Source organism: Orcinus orca, chromosome 4, assembly GCF_937001465.1.
Source record: "Orcinus orca chromosome 4, mOrcOrc1.1, whole genome shotgun sequence".
Lineage (NCBI taxonomy): Eukaryota > Metazoa > Chordata > Mammalia > Artiodactyla > Delphinidae > Orcinus > Orcinus orca.
The window spans coordinates 87,945,267-87,968,877 of NC_064562.1; the positions used below are offsets into that span (position 1 = coordinate 87,945,267).

A 23,611-nucleotide genomic window follows, 5' to 3' on the forward strand; every position below is an offset into this window, starting at 1 on the left:
CCTCACCTTATCTAGCATAGTGCCTGCTCCATAATAGATATGCAGTAAATGGTTATTAAATAAATGATTGAATGAATATTAAAGATAACTCACATCAGAAATAATTGATTGGAACAAGCTACCAATACTTCACCATGCAAACTCTATTCCTATTCAATACAGGAAATCTCCAAAGATAAAGAGATGGAAAAGAAGGAAATAACCACTAAGAGAATGTCACTGAATTCATTAACTCAAAGTAAGAATATTTATTGAGGTCCTAATTAGTATCAACGTCAAATGCTGTGATAAAGAGTAGCAAAGTGATGGTATGTGGAAGGTGGTCACAGTACTCTGTAGTTTACAACAATTCTTTAATTGTACACAAATAATATAGCAGTAGTACCAACTTATTTTTTGGTGCTTTTTTCTGCTTCTTGGATGACGTCACCTAATTTCTTAATGTAGCTTTCTGCATTGTTTGAAATTGTATCAAAAAATCCTAGAATTTCTTGCCTACTAAGCTAAGAAGGCAATATTCCATTAGTAGATGCTTGCTTTGATAGACTATTGCATAAGAGTTTCCCTGGATAAATGTGATTTTAAATCCTACAACTTAATGTTTCATATACAGAAAAGAGCTCAAATTGTAATTAATTGATTAATAATGATACTACCTTATAGAGTTGCTATGAGGAATAAATATGTCAATGCACATAAATAATGAGAACAGTGCCTGGCATTCAGGAAGTACTTAAGCAGTGTTTACTATCATTCTTGCTGTTGTTTTTCCAGAGTGGTCCACATAAACCACTGGGACTAAAGAGTCAAGAGTATCGCCTCCTTTTTTCTGGAATATTATCTTATTACCAAAGCTAGATTCAGTGAACCAGAGATGGATAAGAAGTATGACCTGAAACTTCTGTTAATACAGATTAATGGCTGCATGCTAAGGTCAGTGAGCAAAGCTGAGCAGTTGTCCTCCTTGAGTGAACCTAGCCATCCCCCTGCAGTCTCAACTCCTCCAATCTCATGACAATTCAATCAAATGATGTTATAGAAATGATGTTTTGATAAATTTTAAAAGTATAATTTAAAACTGGATAGAAGCTATTTAACTGCAGAAAAACCTCCCCTAGGTCAAGATTGAACATTCAATAAATGATAAATTTTAAAAGCTGCTAACCAAATGTTGAAGTTTCAAAAGACCAGATGATATCATAACATGATATATTTAGTCTTGTAAATCTTCATGTTTGTTATTATTATAACATTTCAAAAGGGAAAGTTGGGAATTTTATAGAGCATAGAGCATTATACTTTTAAAACAAACAAAGCCAAAACAGCAAAAGGCAGAATTCTAGCTTTGGGCCAAACAATTAATTTCCCTGATATTCAGTTATTTTAAAACAGACATCATCATCATAATAATATCCTGTTTATTTCACAAAACTTGGGGTACAATTAAGTAAAATAATGTCTGTAAAACCATTTGCATGATGTAAATTGTTCTGCAAGTGCATTATTATTTTTAGTTTATTTGTCTTGAAATGTTAGAATGTTCATAAGTATGAGCACATGGCCAGAGGTATGCATGTACATACACAGATGGAGGTTAATGTCTAATTCGAGTTCTTAGAAAGGAGCCAGCAAATTATGGTATGTGCTGTAATTACCTTCCTTCTTTGCATCTATTTTTCTCTAATACAGTAATGTTAAATTTGCAGAAAGAGAGGGAACTAAAATTATGGAAATTATAGTACGTGATTCTAACAGAGTATGCTTACAAAGTTTGAGGATAAGGTCAAGAAAAGATTACCATCTGAAATGTAATCTCGTAAAAATAAATTAGAAAAAATTAATGACCTTAATTGTCTGTATCATTGACCCACCCTAAGAGACTTTGGAAATAATGTTGCTGCTAAGAGCAAGGTGTATCTCAAATTCAATCATGTGAACTGGGTGGAGAGCTATGAGCTATGCAGTCGTTTTGCAACTTGTCTTGCATGAGATAAAAAGGAATAATTTTTTAAAATAAAAAAATCTCTAAAATTTTCAAATAATGGGTAAAATTATTATCAGATAGAAACATCATTACAGCACAATTTCTTAAAGAGAACTAAAAAAGAACACCTATATCAGAGAATAATGGTAAGATTTCTGGCCCTGTTTCTAAACAAACTAGTGATGGATAAATTAGGATACCAATAGGAAACATGCCTATCAGTATACCTGTATTTATCTTTGGCTCAGGAAATACCCTCCTGGTGATCTACCCTGAACAGAAAAAAAAATCATAGATCAATACATATCTTCTTCATTTTCCTCATTAAACATTGAACACTAAGGAATATTTTTTATTAAAATTTCCTTTTACATCTAGGTCAATAATTCTCTTTACCGTATGTAAGAACAACCTAAACAGTTTCTAATACATGCCCATTTCCAGGCCATGACTAGATTCTAGGTTTTCAGATTTCCAAACTGGCCTCTCTTAAGCATTACATTCTTGTCATCTCTGAGAAAAATGAAAAAGTCAGGCATCTGAAAAGCCATAACTTAGACCAGCTCCAGGCTCTTGAGTGATTCACCAACGAACCACAGTCTATAAGGGCCACCTGATGATCCAGGTGACCTTTTCTCTCCTGGCCCATCAGTACCCTTCAAAACCTTGATTAATACTGCACATTCTCAATTACCCAGAATTCTATAGGGTAAATTAATTGACAAACGAAATGAAAATTTGTTCTGATGTCCCTTTTACAGACAACTTTCTAAATAAGTGCTGCTAGGAAGTGTAAACGTTGGGAGCAAATAATTTCAATGACTATTCTCTGCACAGTTGAAATTTTTGCAAAGCACATGCCAATGTTTTATGAGACAGCAATAACATAATGGAAAACTAATAGAGAGGAAGCAAAGTGATTTACAGGGTCTTTGAAAGATATTATTTGTATTTAGGGCTCCCTCTCAAGTTTCAGATTGAGTGCTTTAAGATTGTATAACCTAAAAGGGAAGAAAAACTTGACTGTTTCTTCAATCACAGTTCCTTTCTTCAATAAGATGGGCTGTGCATTGGAACCTTAATCAAATATCCAAGATATGACTCCTGACTCCTCACTTTTCCTCACTGAGAGAAATTGCTACATTACAGTTACATCTAGTTAAGTTTGCTGCTTACTTTCCAAGGAATTCGGAAAATATACAGAGATCCAGGGAAGAGTCACATCTGGCCCCTATATCACACTTAGGGGAGTAATTGAATGGTAACTTCTGCTTTTACCCCCCTGGGGATTCTCTGCTACTGTACTGTGGGATGCCTGTTGGTGTGCCCTACTCAGTCATCCTAAGACATATGCCTAAGATATTTGTCATCCGTTATGACATACACATCTCTTAGCAAGCAGCAAGTATCCAAGTCAGCTCTCAACATAACGCTGTGTAGACTGCACTGCACAACTCCAAGCGGTGCTGCTCACACAGTGATGTGAATGGAGCCCCTTAGAATAGTGCAGCTGGCAGCCTGATTCAAGGTAGGAGCTCCTTTAACATTTTATCCTGGAGAGATGGGAGAATATTCCCATGACAATGATGGCAATGATAATGATGATGAACACTAACGATGATGGCCCAAATCTGTGAATACCTACAATGTGCTGATTACTGTATAATTATTTTAAAAAAAGAATGACCAAAAGAAACTGATTAAATATCAGACTTTGAGGGACCTCTGCTAGGAACCATTATTGTTTTCTTAAAGCATGGGGTAAATGGAATGAGGTTAAATTACTAGAAAATGACAGATTTTTTTTTGCCAAAAAAGGGTGGGATGGAATTATGCATAAAAATATAAGTAAATATTGTAACCTAATCTAGTACTAAATTTGGACTTTGGAAGTTCTTCTATTTCCTCCTTGTGAATTTATAGCAGTACCAGGATAAAGCCATAGGGAGGAAAAGCTCTTCTCTCATAGGTTTTGAAGATTTAAGATATTTACTCATAAGTGATGGGTTTCTTGAGAGATTTGAACAACAAATTCAAATCTAAGTACTAAAATTGGTACAGAAGTTTTGTAAATAATCCTCCAAATCATACAGCAATTGAAATCATGACAAGCTAAATTAATCACAAGAATGCAAACATTTTTAAACAATTGTTACAGAGTCTTGGTCTACACTTTAGCAATAACAGTTTCTGCATTGGGTGGAACACAGAGGCCACTAAGATGAACTCAACCTAATGACTAGAAATCCACACAGGATTGCTTCCAACCTAGTAAAACATAGTCATCAGTTTCTGATTTTTGGTTCTCAACCCCCTCCCCTAATCTGTGAAATCCTTCTATAAATGAACTTTATATAGAATCCTTCTATAAATAAATTCTATAAATGAAAAAAACCTTTGCTTTTAACTGCTTTTATCCTTTGATTTCTTTTCTAAATCCTCATGATGTGACTTTTCCAAATACTTCCTTTAAGTGAAAAATAAGTGTCTTTGGTTAAAATCCCCACCACTCCCGTGTTGTTATATAATGTCAAGGCATTGAATAATTCATCACAAGAGATCATTTTATTTAAATATTGAGAATAATATAAAATTGTATTACAATGAAAAATACTGGCTTGCTATCTTAATGGTAGTGATTATGAATTCCATTCCTGAAATAATGATGCCTGTTTTTAACAGAAAATCATTTCACCAATGCTTCCAGGCAATTTCAAAAACTTAACATAAGATCACTGTCAAAGGCCCAGGACCTGAATAATACATTCCTACATTACTGCGCAGAATCTATCATATCTTAAGGGCTAATTTTTTACTATAAAATCTGGATCTCAATCTGTACATTTATAGAATAACTTTTTCAAGTGCTGCTCTAGAGTTCTTAAGCAAATTAATGGAGAAATGCACCTCAGATGAAACCTGCAACCTCCCCAGGAATGGGAGGAAGTCTTTATATCTACATAACATTCCAGCTGAATCCAACTCCACTGAACGCAGTACTCAGCCTTTTCTGGTTTAAATATCTATACAAGTGATGATAAATGCTAAACTGGTGTCTTAAGGATGATCAACCAGAAATTAACTCCTAAGCTTTGCTCAAATGCTTTGAAGACTACAGTTTGTCTTCTTCCCTTCCTTGGCTAAGAAACACATATATTGTTTTAGTCATTACACCCTAGAAGACGACTACTTAAATGTTAGGAATTTGGCTTTGAGAGGTCAATCTAGTTTGCTAAGCATATGACCTTATTTTTAATCAATGGCTGTTGAGACAATATCCTAGATGTAGAAGTGACTCATGAAGTATGTAGGAATCATGAATAAGAGAGGTTTGCTTTAAACTGGAGAACAGAGAGGTGTTGAGATGGTGAATTAGAAACAAAGATCAGGAAGGACAAAGTACAGTGACTTACCTCTAATACTTTGGTCAAATTGTTAAATAGAGCTTGTCCAGCACTGACTTTATATTTAACACCTCTGACTGTGCCATTTTTGCTTAAAATGTTGACTCTTCTTGTACCAAACCCCTTCTCGCTGGCAGCCCTTGCTAACACCAGCAAGTTATCCTGGTCATTCTCCTGCTCGTCCCCTTCCGATCCTATGTGGCCATTCTGCTGTCCATCAGACTCACTGAGTCCATCTATGCCACAGATACTGGCACATTCAGAATCCAGAGAGCCTGCCGGTCGCCCATCTTCATATACCTCCTTCAGAACTCGCCCACTGTGAGATGACGCGATCCGAAACCGGACTTTCCGTGACCTGTCATTTTCTGGCTTCATCTCCCTTTTCAGCATGGTCCCATCCACATAATAAGCTGTTCACATAATTCTGGTTCCCTGGTTACTGCATTAGTCCACTTTCCATATAGCAATACCAGAGCTTAATTCTAGTGACAGCAGCACTCATATGAAACTAACATCAAAACGAAAGAAGATTCCCAAGAACTTACAGTGCATCTCTGCTATTAATAATGAATGTGTGTGTGTGTGCTATGGTTACCTTTAAACTAAAACCTGCAAAGTGATCCCAGCCTTTAAATATTAAATAGCCATGGTGGAGGCTTTAGCAAGACAAGTGCAAGAAAGTAGCATGCAATGAAACAGAAAATAAGTCTGGGGCAAGGAAATGAAAGACTTGGACTTTGAAGCCAGTGGTGAGTGTTGAAAAGGATCTTAGCAGCAGAAATACCTCTAACAGCTCAGAATGGAGACCAGGGATAAAATATGGAATCAAATGTGTAGGATGGGAGGTGTCATAGTCTTCTCACAGTGCTTATTCCTTCTGTCTTTCATGCTCTTTAAAAAGGGCAGTGAACATATTACATGCCTGCATAGAGCTATCAATATTAGCTCTTATTAAATCATCAGTTAGACTTCATCCATATTGTATACGATGAATTTTCAATCTACACCTTCATCTTCATGCACAAGTAGTTTTACTGAAGAATAGCTTTTTAACAGGTTATAACAAGGAATATCTTTTCTTTTGTTGCTTTCCCACTTTTGCTAGCAGAAAACACTCCTCTCTTTGACAAAGGGAAAGGTTTTGGAAAGGAAACATGGAACAGCGAGGGAAGAATGGAAAATCCTCCAAGCCAGCCAAATCAGCCAAAGTAATCCAGGTGATCAACATTGATAAATATCATATCCAAATCACCCATGCATAGAGAAGGGTCTGCCTTACGCTGTGCTCAGTGGATTTTCTGTCACTTTGGCAAGCACCTGAAGAAGCTCCTAAGATACAAGGACATATTGGAACTTATACCATAGTAAGTGCCCCAACCTGTCTGAAACTCCAGAGGGAGGATACTCAGCTGGCTCTCATACTGAGTTTCAAGCTTTTTTTTATCTTTGTAAGTCTTTACCTGATTATAAACTCAATTTCTACTTACTTCAGAAAAAACAGCTTAAAGTTGAAAATAAAAGTCACAACTAACGTCACCAGAGATGTTAGTAATTTTGTGAAATGTCTTCCAGTGTGTATGAAGGTGAGATGCTCTGATGCACACATAACTACATTGCTCAGCCTCCTGCATTTAAGGGAGAGGAAGCAAATGCTTAGCTTTTGCCGAGGGGACGTGAGCAAAAGTGACGTGTCATTTGTGGGCCAAGGCAGTTGACAGACAGTGTCCTGTCCATGCTATTTCTCTTCCCACCTGCTACCTGGACGGCGCCAGCAATCTTGTCATATGCTGAGCTTGTCAGAATCACAGAGAAACTCACAGCCACGACCACTGCATTGGGCTACAAATAAAAGGAAGTATATGCTAGTGTAAGAAGATATGTGCCCTGATGTATAATATGCCCTAGATATTTATAATTCACACACCTGTCTTAAGCTAAAATAAAAAATTAAGCTTTTCTCTTCAGTGGATAAATCTTTGTAATTCATTTTTCATTCAGGCAATGAGTATCCCACAATCATCTACTGAGTGCCACCCAAGAGTAAGACATAGCTGGCGACTATAGCAAATATAAAGATATATAAAATTATGTCCCATACCTTCCATTGGTAACATAATGCTTAGACAAAATAGCTATAGTTCAACACAGTGTATTTTAAGCACATACAGAATCCCTCTTTCTTGAAATAACAAAATTTCTAGTCGTCGCCAATAAAACATTACGATCGCTATTCTCAACACTCTCCACTCTCATTTTGGTTACAATTTGTTCCCAGCTACTCAATGTGAACGCAGCACTTTCTAACTACTCCACTTGCCACCTTTTCCCAGTATCAGTTTATTATTCCCTACATTATAATTGCTTTGCCAGTCTAGCATCCCCCCCTTGAGCAAGAATTTCCTTCTTTTCCTTCAGAGGTATTCTTACCATCATTTATTCATTTAACAATATTTATTGGGCACCTACTAAATGTCAAAAAGTTGCTGGATCTATGCAGGTGAATGTAATAGGCATGATCCCTGCCTTGAGAGTTAGATAACATTCAATAAACAAATAAAGATAATAATGAAAACTGTAACAAGCATGACCAAGTGAAAAAAAGTGGATATAATCAGAAATGATATAAGGGAGCCTACTTGAGAAAAGTCACAGTAAGCCTCTCTGAAGAGAAGACATTAAACTAGGGTCTAGCAAAATTAGAAGAGATTGATTGAGGTGGGAAGGAGTAGCTGGAGATAGTTCCTAAACTTCAGTTGCAAGTGAAAAGGCCCTGAGGCAGAAAACAATAGGTTCGTTGAAAGAACTAAAAAAAGACAGAGTGGCCAAAGACAAGTATAACTCCCATTCTACAAAGCTCTTCTCAAAAGAGGGCAAGACTAGCGAGACCTTTCCTTCCTAACCTAACCCTTGATTTATGCAACCCCTCAAAACATGAACAAAACCCCCATTAACATGATAAGCCATATTACCAATACAGAAATATTTCAAGTTTGTTACCAATGGGCATCTATTTATTTAAAATAGAAAGTTAAAAATTCCGGAAGCTATAGAGCGTCAAATGTTTCATTAACCAAACTAGAACTACTTTGGAAATTACCATTAATGATGTATTCAAAGAAAAAAATACTCCTTGTTCAATTCCCAGTAGAAACAATAACCTAGCAGCTATACCTAGGCCTGGATATTTCTTGTTGGCATTAGTTTTTTAATCAGAACATCTAATTATTTCCTTATTTGCAGAGAAAGTATGACATAAAAATATAATTATTCTTTTACTCATCTTGTCTCCAAATATTGCCCCACATACTATTCTGTGTGTGATTATCACTGCATGGTGAGAAGTAATTTTAACCATATTTCTAGCATTTGGAGCATAAGTTTTTAATCCCTTGGATCACAGTAAATATGTGCAAAATGTCTCCATTTGCTGCTACTTTACAGCTATCATATTCACTACTTTATTTTTTGGCCTTGCAGAAATATTGCCAGTCGTTGGCAAGGTAATGGTCTTTTCTCCAGCAACACTTGTCCCTGGAGAAGCAATAAATCATGACTCACTCCCCAAGTGCTGTTCTCAGAACTTCTGTTTGGATGGAAAGAACCAATCAATTTTTATTTTCTAACTACATTGGTGATTAGAAGGGAAAAAAAAAGATTTACTAACCATCAGTAAAATAGGAAAAACAAGCTACCCCTGAAACTTTTCAGCTTATAGAATATTGAACTTTTCTTAACACACATGAATTTGCAAATCAAAATTCACAGCTCAATTATTCATTTGAAGGGCAGAGAACTTCTAATCAGAAAAGAAACTCAGTGCATTAAAGAAAATATTCTTTGAAAACAGGACTATTATTTTATTATATAACGAGAAAGATGGATGATTTCTTAGTTTATAGATTAGTGGTTAAGAATGGGGGCTGTGGGTGTACACAATGCTGGGTTTAAACCTTGGATATGCCACCCCTAAGTGACCTTGAGCCTCAGTTTCCTCATCAGTCAAACAGTAGTTTTTATTGCATAGAATGTTTGGCAAGATTGACTAGAATGATATATATGAAGTGCATTGAATGCTGATCAACAGAGGGTAGCTATAAATCCCAAGTTACTTAAAATAGCTAAACATACATATAGTCATCCCTAGGTATCCTGGGGGATTGGTTCCGGGACCCCCATGGTTACTAAAATCCATGGATCCTTAAGTCCCTTATTAAATGGCATGGGGGGGGGGGGCTTCCCTGGTGGCGCAGTGGTTGAGTGTCCGCCTGCCGATGCAGGGGACACGGGTTCGTGCCCCAGTCCGGGAAGATCCCACATGCCGTGGAGCGGCTGGGCCCGTGAGCCAGGGCCGCTGAGCCTGCGCGTCCGGAGCCTGTGCTCCGCAACGGGAGAGGCCACAACAGTGAGAGGCCCGCGACCGCAAAAAAAAAAAAAAAAAAAAAAGGCAGGGGGGGAGGAGGCAAGATGGCGGTGTGGGAAGATGCAGAGTTCGCATCTCCCCATAACTAGGGTGCCTGCTGGACACTGATGGGGGACCCCAATGCCCAAGGAGATGGGAAGAACCCCCAAGCGAACCAGTAGAGCGTGGGGGAACTGAGGGGGGAGGAGAAGTGGAGGCTGGACAGGACCGACGCCTGAAGGGTGGCTGAGAGTGGGGGAGGGGTTCCCATACCTGGGGGGACCCTCAGGGGCTTGGATCAGGGGGGAGCAAGCCCAGCATTTCCCCTGCCCAATCCACCAGGGAAGTCGGCCAGCTCTCAGGCCGGGTCCTACGCCCTCAGAGGTCCCCTCCGGGCTGGGTTAGTCCTGGGGGCATAGAAGGGAATCCAGGAGAACAAGAGAGGCAGGCAGGAGGGGCCCTCCAGGACCGGAGGAGTGGGAGAAGAGTGGAGGGCGTTTGCTCCACCCACTGGGGCCCTAAGCTCCCAGGTCGATCTCCCACTCTCCAAAGCTCACTCCAGGCTGCGTGGGCCCTGGGGGCATAGGAGGGAGTCCAGGGAGATCAGGAGAGGCAGATAGGTGGGACACTCCAGGATGGAAGGAGCAGGAGAGGAGCGGAGGGCGTTTGCCCCACCCACTAAGGCCCAGGGAGCCTGCTAAGTTCCCAAGCAGATCCCCACCCTCCAAAGCCCACCACAGGCTGAGTGGGTCCTGGGGACATACGAGGGAGGCCAGCAGGCTTGCAGGAGGGGCTCTCCAGGACAGGAGGAGCAGGAGATGAATGGAGGGCGTTTGCCCCGCCCACTCGAGCCCAGGAAGCCTGCTGGGCTCCCAGGTGGGGTTGCCCACCCTCTGAGGCCAGAGGCCACTTCTGGTCTGGGCATGGGTCACTTCTGTTCTGTTGAGCCTAAGCCCCACCCCCCCACCCCCCCAACTTTTCCAGCCCTGTGAGTACTAAGCATAGGCCCTGCCCACCACCCAAACCTCACCCATGCATAGGCCATGCCCTCCACTGCCAAGGCCTTATCCACCATTTTTTTTTTTTTTTTTTTTTTTTGCCGCCCCATGTGTTTCGCAGGATCTTGGTTCATAAGCCAGGAGTAGGACCAAAGCTCCTGCAGTGGGAGCACCAAGTCCGAACCACTGGACTAACAGATAACCTCAGACCCCAGGGAATATTCATCAGACTGAGGTCTCCTGGAGGTCCTCACTTCAGCACCAAGACCCAGCTCTACCCAATAGCCTACAAACTGCAGTGCTGGAAGCCTTAGGCCAAACAACCTAACACAGGAACACAATGCCACTCAAAAAAAAAGAAAAAAAAATGAGATGGCAAAAAAATATGTCACAGATGAAGGAGCAAGGTAAAAACCTAAAAGAGCAAATAAATGAAGAGGAAATAGGCAATCTACCCGAAAAAGAATTCAGAGTAATGATAAGAAAGAGGATCCAGAATCTCAGAAATAGAATGGAGGCACAGATTGAGAAAATACCAGAAATGTTTAAAAAAGTACAAGAGCTAGAGAACAAACAAACAGAGATGAACAACACAATAAATGAAATGAAAACTACACTAGAAGGAATCAATAAGTGAATAAATGAGGCAAAAGAATGAATAAGTGAGCTGGAAGACAAAATGGTGGAAATATCTGCCAAGGAGCAGAATAAAGAAAAAAGAATGAAAAGAATTGAAGACAATCTCAGAGACCTCTGGGACAACACTAAATGCGCCAACATTCAAATTATAGGGGTCCCAGAAGAAGAAGAGAAAAAGAAAGGGTCTGAGAAAATATTTGAAGAGATTATAGTGGAAAACTTCCCTAACATGGGAAAGGAAATAGTCACCCATGTCCAGGAAGCGCAGAAAGTCCCATACAGGATAAACCCTAGGAGAAACACACCAAGACACATATTAATCTAACTAACAAAAATTAAATGCAAAGAAAAAATATTAAAAGCAGCAAGGGAAAAACAAAAAATAACATACAAAGGAATCCCCATAAGGTTATCAGCTGATTTTTCAGCAGAAACTCTGCAGGCCAGAAGGGAGTGTCAGAATACACATAAAGTAAAGAAAGAGAAAAACCTACAACCAAGATTACTCTACCTGGCAAGGATCTCATTCAGATGACGGAGAAATCAAAAGCATTTCAGACCAGCAAGAGCTAAGACAATTCAGCACCAAACCAGCAAACAAATGCTAAAGAAACTTCTCTAGGCGGGAAACACAGTAGAAGAAAAAGACCCACAAAAACAAACCCAAAACAATTAAGAAAATGGTAATAGGAACATACATATTGATAATTACCTTGAATGTAAATGGATGAAATGCGCCAACCAAAAGACACAGACTGGCTGAATGGATACAAAAACAAGACCCATATATATGCTGTCTACAAGAGACCCACTTCAGACCCAGGGACACATACAGACTGAAAGTGAAGGGATGGAAAAAGGTATTCTATGCAAATGGAAATCAAAAGAAAGCTGGAATAGCAATACTCATATCAGATAAAATAGACTCTGAAATAAAGACTGTTATAACACATAAGAAAGGACACTACATAATGATCAAGGGATCAATCCAAGAAGAAGATATAACAATTATAAATGTTTATGCACCCAACATAGGAGTACCTCCATACATAAGGCAAATGCTAACAACCATGAAAGGGGAAATCTACAGTAACACAATAGTAGTAGGGGACACTACCACCCCACTTACACCAATGGACAGAACATCCAAACAGAAAATAAATAAGGAAACACAAGCTTTAAATGACACAATAGACCAGATAGATTTAATTGATATTTATAGAATATTCCACCCAAAAGTGGCAGAATACACTTTCTTCTCAAGTGCACATGGAACATTCTCCAGGATAGATCACATCTTGGGTCACAAATCAAGCCTCAATAAAGTTAAGAAAATTTAAATTGTATCAAGGACCTTTTCTGACCACAACGCTATGAGATTGGAAATCAATTACAGGAAAAAACTGTAAAAACCATAAATACATGGAGGCTAAACAGTGTGCTACTAAATAACCATGAGATCACTGAAGAAATCAAAGAAGAAATAAAAAATACATAGAAACAAATGACAATGAAAACACAATGACCCAAAAGCTATTCGACACAGCAAAAGCAGTTCTAAGAGGGAAGTTTATATCAATTCAATCTCACCTCAAGAAAAAAGAAAAATCTCAAATAAACAATCTAACCCTACACCTGAAGCAACTAGAGAAAGAAGAACAAAGAAAACCCGAAGTCAGTAGAAGGAAAGAAATCATAAAGATCAGAGCAGAAATAAATGAAATAGAAATGAAGAAAAAACTAGCAAAGATCAATAAAACTAAAACCTGGTTCTTTGAGAAGATAAACAAAATTGATAAACCCTTAGCCAGACTCATCAAGAAAAAAAGGGAGAGGATGCAGATCAATAAAATTAGAAATGAAAATGGAGAAATCACAACTGACACCACAGAAATACAAAGGATTATAAGAGACTACTACAAACAACTATATGCCAATAAAATGGACACCACGAAGAAATGGACAAATTCTGGGAAAGGTATATTTTCCAAGACTGAACCAGGAGGAATTAGAAAATATAAACAGACCTATCACAAGTGAAATTGAAACTGTAATTAAAAATCTTCCAACAAACAAAAGTCCAAGACCAGATGGCTTCACAGGTGAGTTCTATCAAACATTTAAAGAATAGCTAACACAGATCCTTCTCCAACTCTTCCAAAAAATTGCAGAGGGAGAAACACTTCCAAATTCATTCTACGAAGCCACCATCACCCTGACATCAAAACCAGAAAAAGATATCACAAGAAAAGAAAATTATAGAACAATATCACTGATGAATATAGATGAAAAAATCCTGAACAAAATGCTAGGAAACAGAATCCAACAACATATTAAAAGGATCAGACACCCTGATCAAGGGGGATTTATCCCAGGGATGCAAGGATTCTACAATATATGCAAATCTATGCAAATCAATCAATTGTATACACCATATCAACAAATTAAGGAATAAAAACCATATGATCATCTCAATAGATGGAGAAAAAGCTTTTGACAAAATTCAACACCGATTTATGATAAAAACTCTCCAGAAAATGGGCATAGAGGGAACCTGTTTCAACAGAATAAAGGCCACATATGACAAACCCACAGAAAACATCATACTCAATGGTGAAAAACTGAAAGCATTTCCACTAAGATCAGGAACAAGACAAGGATGTCCACTCTTGCTACTCTTATTCAACATAGTTTTGGAAGTCCTAGCCACAGCAATCAGAGAAGGAAAAGAAATAAAAGGGAATACAAATTGGAAAAGAAGAAGTAAAACTGTCACTGTTTGCAGATGAGATGATACTATACATAGAAAATCCTAAAGATGCCACCAGAAAACTACTAGAACTAATCAATGAATTTAGTAAGGTTGCAGGATACAAAATTAATGCACAGAAATCTCTGGCATTCCTATACACTAACAACAAAAAATCAGAAAGAGAAATTAAGGAAACAATCCCATTTACCATCACAGCAAAAAGAATAAAATACCTAGGAATAAACCTACCTAAGGAGGTGAAAGACTTGTACTCAGAAAACTATAAAACACTGATGAAAGATATCAAAGATGACATAAACAGATGGAGGAATATACCATGTTTTTGGATTGGAAGAATCAACATTGTGAAAATGACTATACTACCCAAAGCAATCTACAGATTCAAGGTAATCCCTATCAAACTACCAATGGCATTCTTCACAGAATTAGAACCAAAAATTTTACAATTCGTATGGAAACACAAAAGACCCCAAATAGCCAAAGCAATCTTGAGAAAGAAAAACGGAGCTGGAGGAATCAGGCTCCCTGACTTCAAAGTATACTACAAAGCTACAGTAATCAAGATAGTATGGCACTGGCACAAAAACAGAAATATAGATCAATGGAACAGGATAGAAAGCCCAGAGATAAACCCATGCACATATGGTCACCTAATTTACGACAAAGGAGGCAAGAACATACAATGGAGAAAAGACAGCCTCTTCAATAAGTGGTGCTGGGAAAACTGGACAGCTACATGTAAAAGAATGAAATTAGAACACTCCCTAACAGCATACATAAAAATAAACTCAAAATGGATTAAGGACCTAAATGTAAGACCAGACACTATAAAACTCTTAGAGGAAAACATAGGAAAAACACTCTGACATAAACCACAGCAAGATCTTTTTTGACCCACCTCCAAGAGTAATGGAAATAAAAACAAAAATAAACAAATAGGACCTAATTAAACTTCAAAGCTTTTGCACAGCAAAGGAAACCATAAACAGGACAAGAAGATAACCCTCAGAATGGGAGAAAATATTTGCAAATGAAACAATGGACGAAGGATTAATCTCCAAAATATACAAACAGCTCATGGAGCTCAATATCAAAAAAACAAACAATTCAATTAAAAAATCAGTAGAAGACCTAAATAGACATTTCACCAAAGAAGACATACAGATGGCCAAGAGGCACATGAAAAGATGCTCAACATCACTAATTATTAGAGAAATGCAAATCAAAACTACGAGATATGGTCTCACCCCAGTCAGAATGGCCATTATCAAAAAATCTAGAAACAATAAATGCTGAAAAAGGTGTGCTGAAAAAGGAACCTTCCTGCACTGTTGGTGGGAATGTAAATTGATACAGCCACTATGGAGAACAGTATGGAGGTTCCTTAAAAAACTAAAATTAGAACTACCATATGACCCAGCAATCCCACTACTGGGCATATACCCTGAGAAAACCATAATTCAAAAAGAGTCATGTACCACAATATTCATTGCAGCTCTATTTACAGTAGCCAGGACATGGAAGCAACCTAAGTGTCCATCGACAGATGAATGGATAAAGAAGATGTGGCACATATATACAATGGAATATTACTCAGCCATAAAAAGAAACGAAATTGAGTTATTTGCAGTGAGGTGGATGGACCTAGAGTCTATAATACAGAGTGAATTAAGTCAGAAAGAGAAAAACGAATACTATATGCTAACACATTTATATGGCATCTAAAAAATATATATATATGGTACTGATGAACCTAGCGGCAGGGTAGGAATAAAGACGTAGACGTAGAGAATGGACCTGAGGACACAGTGGGGGAAGGGGAAGCTGGGGCGAAGTGAGAGTAGCATCAACACATATACACTACTGAATGTAAAACAGTTCGCTAGTGGGAAGCAGCAGCATAGCACAGGGAGATCAGCTCAGTGCTTTGCAATGACCTAGAGACATGGGATAGGGAGGGTGGGAGGGAGGCCCAAGAGGGAGAGTATATGGGGATATATGTTTGCATATGACTGATTCAATTTGTTGTACGATGGAAACTAACACAGTATTGTGAAGCAATTATACTCCAATAAAGATCTATTAAAGAAATAAAGTAAAATGTCATAGTATTTGCATATAAGTTACACACATCCTCCCATATACTTCAAATCATCTCTAGATTCTTATAGTACCTAACACAATGTAAATGCTATTAAATTGTTGCCAGTGTGTGCCAAATTTAAGTTTTGTTCTTTGGAACTTTACAGAATTTTTTCAAATATTTCCATCCATGGTTGTTTGAAACCATGGATGTGGAACCTCATGGATATGGAGTGCTGACTGTACCGTTTGGAGGACAGTGAGAAGAATGGAGCCAGGTGAGCATAATTAAGTGACAGAGAATCAAGGCAATTTGTTTGTGGTCTGATTCGAGGGCTTGGAGGCTGAATCAGTCTGTCATCACTTAGATCCTAGGAGAAGGGCTCCAGTTTGCACAAGCTTGTCTGCTCTATACCATTATGGACTGTTGACTATATACTAAGTGCTGTACTGGGAGCAGGGGGTTTCAGCGCTGGCTTATACCTGTCACCTTGGATCCTGGGAGGGCATGGTTGTCTCAGAGTCCCGGGGCTGCTCAACTGTGGACTCAACATGCACAGAGCATTTCCGTTACATAATTACCTCAATTATAAAATTAACATAGCCACCAATGAAGGAGGACCAATAAAGAGGTCCCAGAGGAGCAGCTTCCCAAAATAGACTTTCACAGTTCAATTCTCATCTTTGATTTCACTACTGTATTTTGTAGAGTGTTTTGCATATAAATGGCACCCAGAGAAATGTTTGCTGATTTAAAATTAGCTAAATTAGATTTTAATGTCAGAACAAACTGACCTCACATTTAGGAGACAGGTAAATTACAACCAACGTGATTGCTTTCATCTCTTTCTATCCTGCTTCCAGTCTATATGCAAGGTGGGATATAATGTCTATTTACTTTCCAGGCAAAAATCTAAGCCATATAATGCTATTGGTGTCATTAAAGGCAACATCTACACTACATTAGAAATTGTTGAATGCTACAGAGTAAATGGTATACTCTACCTGTAGAATCCAAGTCCCAGAAGAAATCAAAGAGCAATGAATCAAGTCTAACTATTTAGGTGTTGAAACCTTGACTTGGCTGTCTTCAACTTATAAAAGCCAAGAGATTCAAACGTCCAGTCCACTTAGCAGCAAGTAGCTATAAGCTCAAGCTTCATTCTCGAGCATGAAACAAGGATTTTGCTATTTTCTCTTGAATAAGGAGTTTCTTGTGTATTTTGTAGTAAGTTTCTTCAAATTGGAAGGAAGAAAGTTCACTTTTATGTCCTTGTTCATTCAGATTGTCACTATGTAGAATATTTATAAATATGTCTTATAGTATCAATAAAAAGATTTTGAACTACCTTCATTATTACTTCAGGATATTGGCATATGGATCTGACATCTCTTAATTACCAATAAAGAGAAAAATGAATAAATAAAATTAAGCCTACATTTATCCTACACATGGGACATATACTTTTCAAAATTCTGCATGGAACCATAACAAAAACAAATCCAACTGCCCCAGGATGGAGAAAAGGTCAGATAGGATGAATGAATATGGCACTCAAGAATAAATATTAATGAATAAAGCATCAAAAATACTGAACTGGGGGAGAGTGGCCAAGATGGCAGAGTAGAAAGACCCTGAGCTCACCTCCTCTCATGAGGACACCAAAATCACAATGACCTGCAGAACAACCATCAACAAAAAAGACTGGAACCTATCAGAAAAGCTCTTCAACAACTAAAGACATAAAGAAGGAACCACAACAAGATGGGTAGGAGGGGCAGACTCACAATATAATCAAATCTCATATCCCATGGGTGCGCAACCCATAAACTGAGGAATAATTATATTGCAGAGGTTCTCCCACAGGAGTGAGAGTTCTAAGCCCCACGTCAGGCTCCAGCCCAGGGGTCTGGCACCAGGAAGATGAGCCCCCAGAGCATTTGGCTTTAAAGGCCAGTTGAGCTTAATGGCAGGAGCCCCGCAGGACTTGGGGGAAGAGAGACTTCACTCTTAAAGGGCAGACACAAAATTCCACATGCACCAGGACTCAGGGAAAAAGCAGTAATTTGATATGATCCTGGGCCAGACCTCCCTCCTGGTCTTGGAGAGTCTCATGGAGAGTTGGGAGGAGGCTGAGGCTCACCCTAGGGACATAGACACTGGTGGCAAAAATATTGTAGACCAGTCATACACATGAACGCTGCTGCTGGCAACTGCCATCTTGACTCATTAGCACCAACACCCAACAATCTATAGGCACAAGTGCTGGAATGCCTCAGGCCAAAAAATTAAGTGTTCAGGGACCCAGACCCACCCAACAGCAGACAGGCGGCTGAAAGACTTCCTGAGCCCACAGCCACCTCTAGACATGCCCCCAGACATGGCCCTACCTACCAGAAGGCCAAGACCCAGCTGCACCCACCACTGGGAAGACACTGGCCCTTCCCAACAGGAAGCCTGCACTAGGCTCTAGACCAGCTTCACCCACCAGGGGGTGGACACTAGAAGCAAGAAAACTATGATCCTGCAGCCTGTGGACTAAGCCCACCAACAGCAACCCAGACCCTACCCTGAGACCAGGTGGGCCTCAGTGCTGTCCACTAGCAGACCACAGTAACCTTCAGGACACACTGGGCCCCATAACCAACTGTGTCAGGAACTTCCCCCTTCCATTAATGACCTGAAATGAGCTCTGGGATCCCTGGGCCCTGCAGTCAGACTCCAGGAACCAGCTGTGCCTGACAGTAACTGGCACTAACTCCAGGATCTGGCTTCACCTGCCAGTGGGTGGGCAACATCCCTAGAGTATTTGGGACCATGACTCCACCCACCAGTGGACCCAGGGCCCCGGGACCCACTGGTTCTGCAACCAGCTGCGTCATAACCAGGCCACACTAAATAGCAGCAGGCAACATCCTCATAAGGCAGAGCCTGGCAGCCAACGGGACCAGGGACCAACCAAGTCTACCAGACTGCCCATATGATAGCCTGCCACAACAGAGGGACCCAAGAAACCCATTTAGGGGGAACCACTAGAGCACAGAGTTTGGGTGACAAGAGGGGAGTTCATGGCTGGGATGCATAGGACATCTGTTACAGAGGGCCACTTCTCCAAGGTCGAAAAACATAACTAACCTACCACATACATAAAAATACAAATATCAGCTTAGACAAAACGAGGCAGCAGAGAAATATGTTTCAGATGAAGGAACAAGATAAAACGCCAGAAGAACTAAGTGAAGTGGAGATAGGTAACCTACCCAATTAAAGAGTTCAGAGTAATGATCATAAAGATGATCAAAGAATTTGGGAGAATAGATGCACAGAGTGAGAAGTTAGAAGATTTTAACAGAGTTAGAAAATATAAAGAACAACCAAAGAGATAAAGAATACAATAACTAAAATGAAAAATACACTAGAAGTAATCAATAGTAGACTAAATGATACAGAAGAACGGATCAATGCGCTAGAAGACAGAGTAGTGGAAAACACTGCCACTGAACAGAAAAAAGAAAAGAAATGAGGACAGTTTAAGAGACCTCTGGGACAACATCAAGGGCACTAATATTTGCATTATAGGGGTCCCAGAATCCCAGAAGGAGAAGAGAGAGGAAAAGGGCCTGAGAAAATATTTGAAGAGATAATAGCTGAAAACTTCCTTAATCTGGAAAGGAAACAGTCACCCAAGTCCAGTAACCACAGAGAGTCCCATATGGATTAACCCAAAAAAGGAACACACAGAGACACATTGTAATAAAAATGACAAAAATTAAAGATAAAGAGAGAATATTAAAAGCAACAAGGGAAAAGCAACAAATAACATACAAAGGAACTCCCACAAAAACTATCAGCTGATTTTTCACACAAAGCTATAGGGAGGTTAAAAGACAAAAGTAGTAAAATCATTTGTATAGAGTTAAGGGATACAGAATACAGTTAGATGTAAAATATGATATCAAAAATAGTAATCATGAGGGGAGGAGAGTACAAATGCAGGGTTTTTAAAATGCATTTGAATTTAAGAGACGCAGCAACTTAAAACAATCATGAATTTATATAGACTGCTATACAAAAATCTCACTGTGACCACAAACCAAAAATCTGTAATAGATATGCACACAAAAAGAAAAAGGAGGGCTTCCCTGGTGGCGCAGTGGTTGAGAGTCTGCCTGACGATGCAGGAGACACGGGTTCGTGCCCCAGTCTGGGAAGATCCCACATGCCATGGAGTGGCTGGGCCCGTGAGCCATGGCCACTGAGCTGGCACGTCCGGAGCCTGTGCTCTGCAACGGGAGAGGCCACAACAGTGAGAGGCCCGTGTACTGCAAAAAAAAAAAAAAGAGAAAAAGGAATCCAAACATAACACTGAAGATAGTCATCAAATCACAAGAGAAGAGAAAGAAGAAAGAGAAGAAAAAGATCTACAAAAACAAATCCAAAATATTTAACAACATTGCAATGAGAAAAAACATATCAATAATTACCTTAAATGTAAATGGATTAAATGCTCCAAGCAAAAGATATAGAGTAGCTGAATGGATACAAAAAAAGGACCTGTATATATGCTGCCTACAAGAGATTCATTTCATATCTAGAGACACATTCAGACCTATGTGAAGTGATGGAAAAAGGTATTCCATGCAAATGGAAATCTAAAGAAAGCTAAAGTAGGAATATTCATATCAGACAAAATAGACTCTAAAATAAAGACTCTTACAAGAGACAATGAAGGACACTACATAATGATCAAGGGATCAATCCAAGAAGAAAATATAACAATTTTAAATATATATGCACCCAACATAGAAGCACCTCAATATATAAGGCAAATATTAACAGACATAAAAGGAGAAATCAACAGTAACACAATAATAGTAGGGAACTTTAACTCCCCACTTACATCAATGGACAGATCATCCAGACAGAAAGTCAGTAAGGAAACACAGGCCTTAAGTAACACATTGGACCAAATGGACTTAGTTGACATATATAGAGCATTCAATCTGAAGGCAGCAGAATACATATCCTTTTCAACTGCTCATGGGACATTCTCCAGGATAGATCACAGGCTAGGTCACAAACTAAGCCTCAGTAAATTTAAGAAAACTGAAATCATATAGATAATCTTTTCTGACCATAATGCTATGAGATTAGAAATCAACTAAAGAAAAAAACTTCAAAAAACACAAACACATGAAGGCTAAACAATATGCTACTAAACAACCAATGGATCACTGAAGAAATCAAAGAAGGAATCAAAAAATACATAGAGACAAACGAAAATGAAAACATGACAATCCAAAACCTATGGGACGCAGCAAAACCAGTTCTAAGAGGGAAGTTTATAGCAATACAAGCTTTCCTTAAGAAACAAGAAAAATCTCAAATAAACAACTTAACCTTACACCTAAAGGAACTAGAGAAAGAAGAACAAACAAAACCCAAAGTTAGTAGAAGGAAAGAAATAAAAATCAGAACAGAAATAAATGAAATAGAGACTAAAAAAAATATTAAAAAGATCAATGACACTGAAAGCTGGTTCTTTGAAAAGGTAAACAAAATTGATAAAACTTTAGTCAGACTCATCAAGAAAAAAAAGGTAACAGACACAGACAGATAAAATCAGAAATGAAAAAGAAGTTACAACTGACACCACAGAGATACAAAGGATCATAAGAGCCTACTATGAGCAACTATATGCCAATAAAATGGACAACCTAGAAGAAATGGACAAATCCTTAGAAAGGTACAATCCCAAGACTGAACCAGGAAGAAACAGAAAATATGAACAGATCAATTACCAGGACTGAAATTGAATTAGTAATTTAAAAACTCCCAACAAGCAAAAGTCCAGGATCAGATGGCTTCATAGGTGAAATCAACCAAACTTTTAGAGAAGAGTTAACATTTATCCTTCTGAAACTATTCCAAAAATTGCAGAGGAAGGGACACTTCCAAACTCATTCTGTGAGGCCACCATCACCCTGATACCAAAAGCAGACAAAGATACAACAAAAAAAGAAAATTACAGGTCAATATCACTGATGAACATAGATGCAAAAATCGTCAACAAAATACTAGCAAACTGACACTAACAATACATTAAAAGGATCATAACCATAATCAAGTGGGATTCATCCCAGGGATGCAAGGATTTTTCAATGTCCACAAATCAATCAATGTGATATACCACATTAACAAATTGAAAAATAAAAACCATATGGGATGCAGAAAAAGGTTTTGATAAAATCAACATCCATTTATGATAATCACTCTCCAGAAAGTTGGCATAGAGGGAACTTACCTCAACGTAATAAACATATATAACGAACCTACAGCTAACTTCATATTCAATGCTGAAAAGCTGAAAGCATTTCCTCTAAGATCAGGAACAAGACAAAGTTGCCTACTCTCACCACTTTTATTCCACATTGTTTTGGAAGTCCTAGTCACAGCTATCAGACAAGTAAAAGAAATCCAAATTGGAAAGGAAGAAGCAAAACCGTCATTGTTTGCAGATGACATGATACTATACATAGAAAATTCTAAAGATGCTACCAGAAAACTATTAAAGAGCTCATCCATGGATTTTGTACATTTGCAGAATACAAAATTAATATACAGAAATCTGTTGCATTTATATATACTAACAATGAAATATCAGAAAGAGAAATTAGGAAAACAACCCCATTTACCATTGCATCTAAAAGAATAAAATACCTAGGAATAAACCTACCTAAGGAGGCAAAAGGCCTGCACTCTGAAAACTATAAGACACTGATGAAAGAAACTGAAGATGCCACAAACAAATGGAAAGATATATCATGTTCTTGGACTGGAAGACCCAGTATTGTTAAAATGACCATACTGCCCAAGGCAATCTGCAGATTCAATGCAATCCCTATTAAGTTACCAATGGCATTTTTCACAGAACTAGAACAAAGAATTTAAAAATTTGTATGAAAACTTAAAAGACCCTAAATAGCCAAAACAATCTTGAGAAAGAAGAACAGAGCTGGAGGAATCAGGCCCCCTGACTTCAGACTATATTACAAAGCTCCAGTCATCAAAACATTATGGTAGTGGCACAAAAACAGACATATAAATCAAAAGAATAGGATAGAAAGCCCAGAAATAAACCCACATACTTATGGTCAATTAATCTATGACAAAGGAGGCAAGAATATACAATGGAGAAAAGACAGTCTCTTCCATAAGTGATGCTGAGAAAACTGGACAGCCACTTGTAAACGAATGAAAGTAGAACCTTCTCTAACACCATATACAAAAATAAACTCAAAATGGATTAAAGACCTAAATGTAAGACC

General features: G+C 38.5%; 1 protein-coding gene across 2 annotated transcripts in view; it reads right to left on the reverse strand.

The window, feature by feature from the left end:
• The window catches only part of GRXCR1 (glutaredoxin and cysteine rich domain containing 1), a 306,050-nt gene that overhangs the window by 106,931 nt on the left and 175,508 nt on the right, over positions 1–23,611 (reverse strand). The window contains exon 1 of one of the 2 annotated variants that reach the window (XM_004268312.4): positions 5,398–6,031. The exons of the other annotated variant lie outside the window; for it this stretch is intronic. Within the exon in view, the coding sequence (XP_004268360.1) occupies positions 5,398–5,781 (384 nt within the window). The 5' untranslated portion in view covers positions 5,782–6,031. Of the gene's footprint in view, positions 1–5,397; positions 6,032–23,611 lie in introns of those variants that run through there. 2 annotated transcript variants of the gene reach the window in all.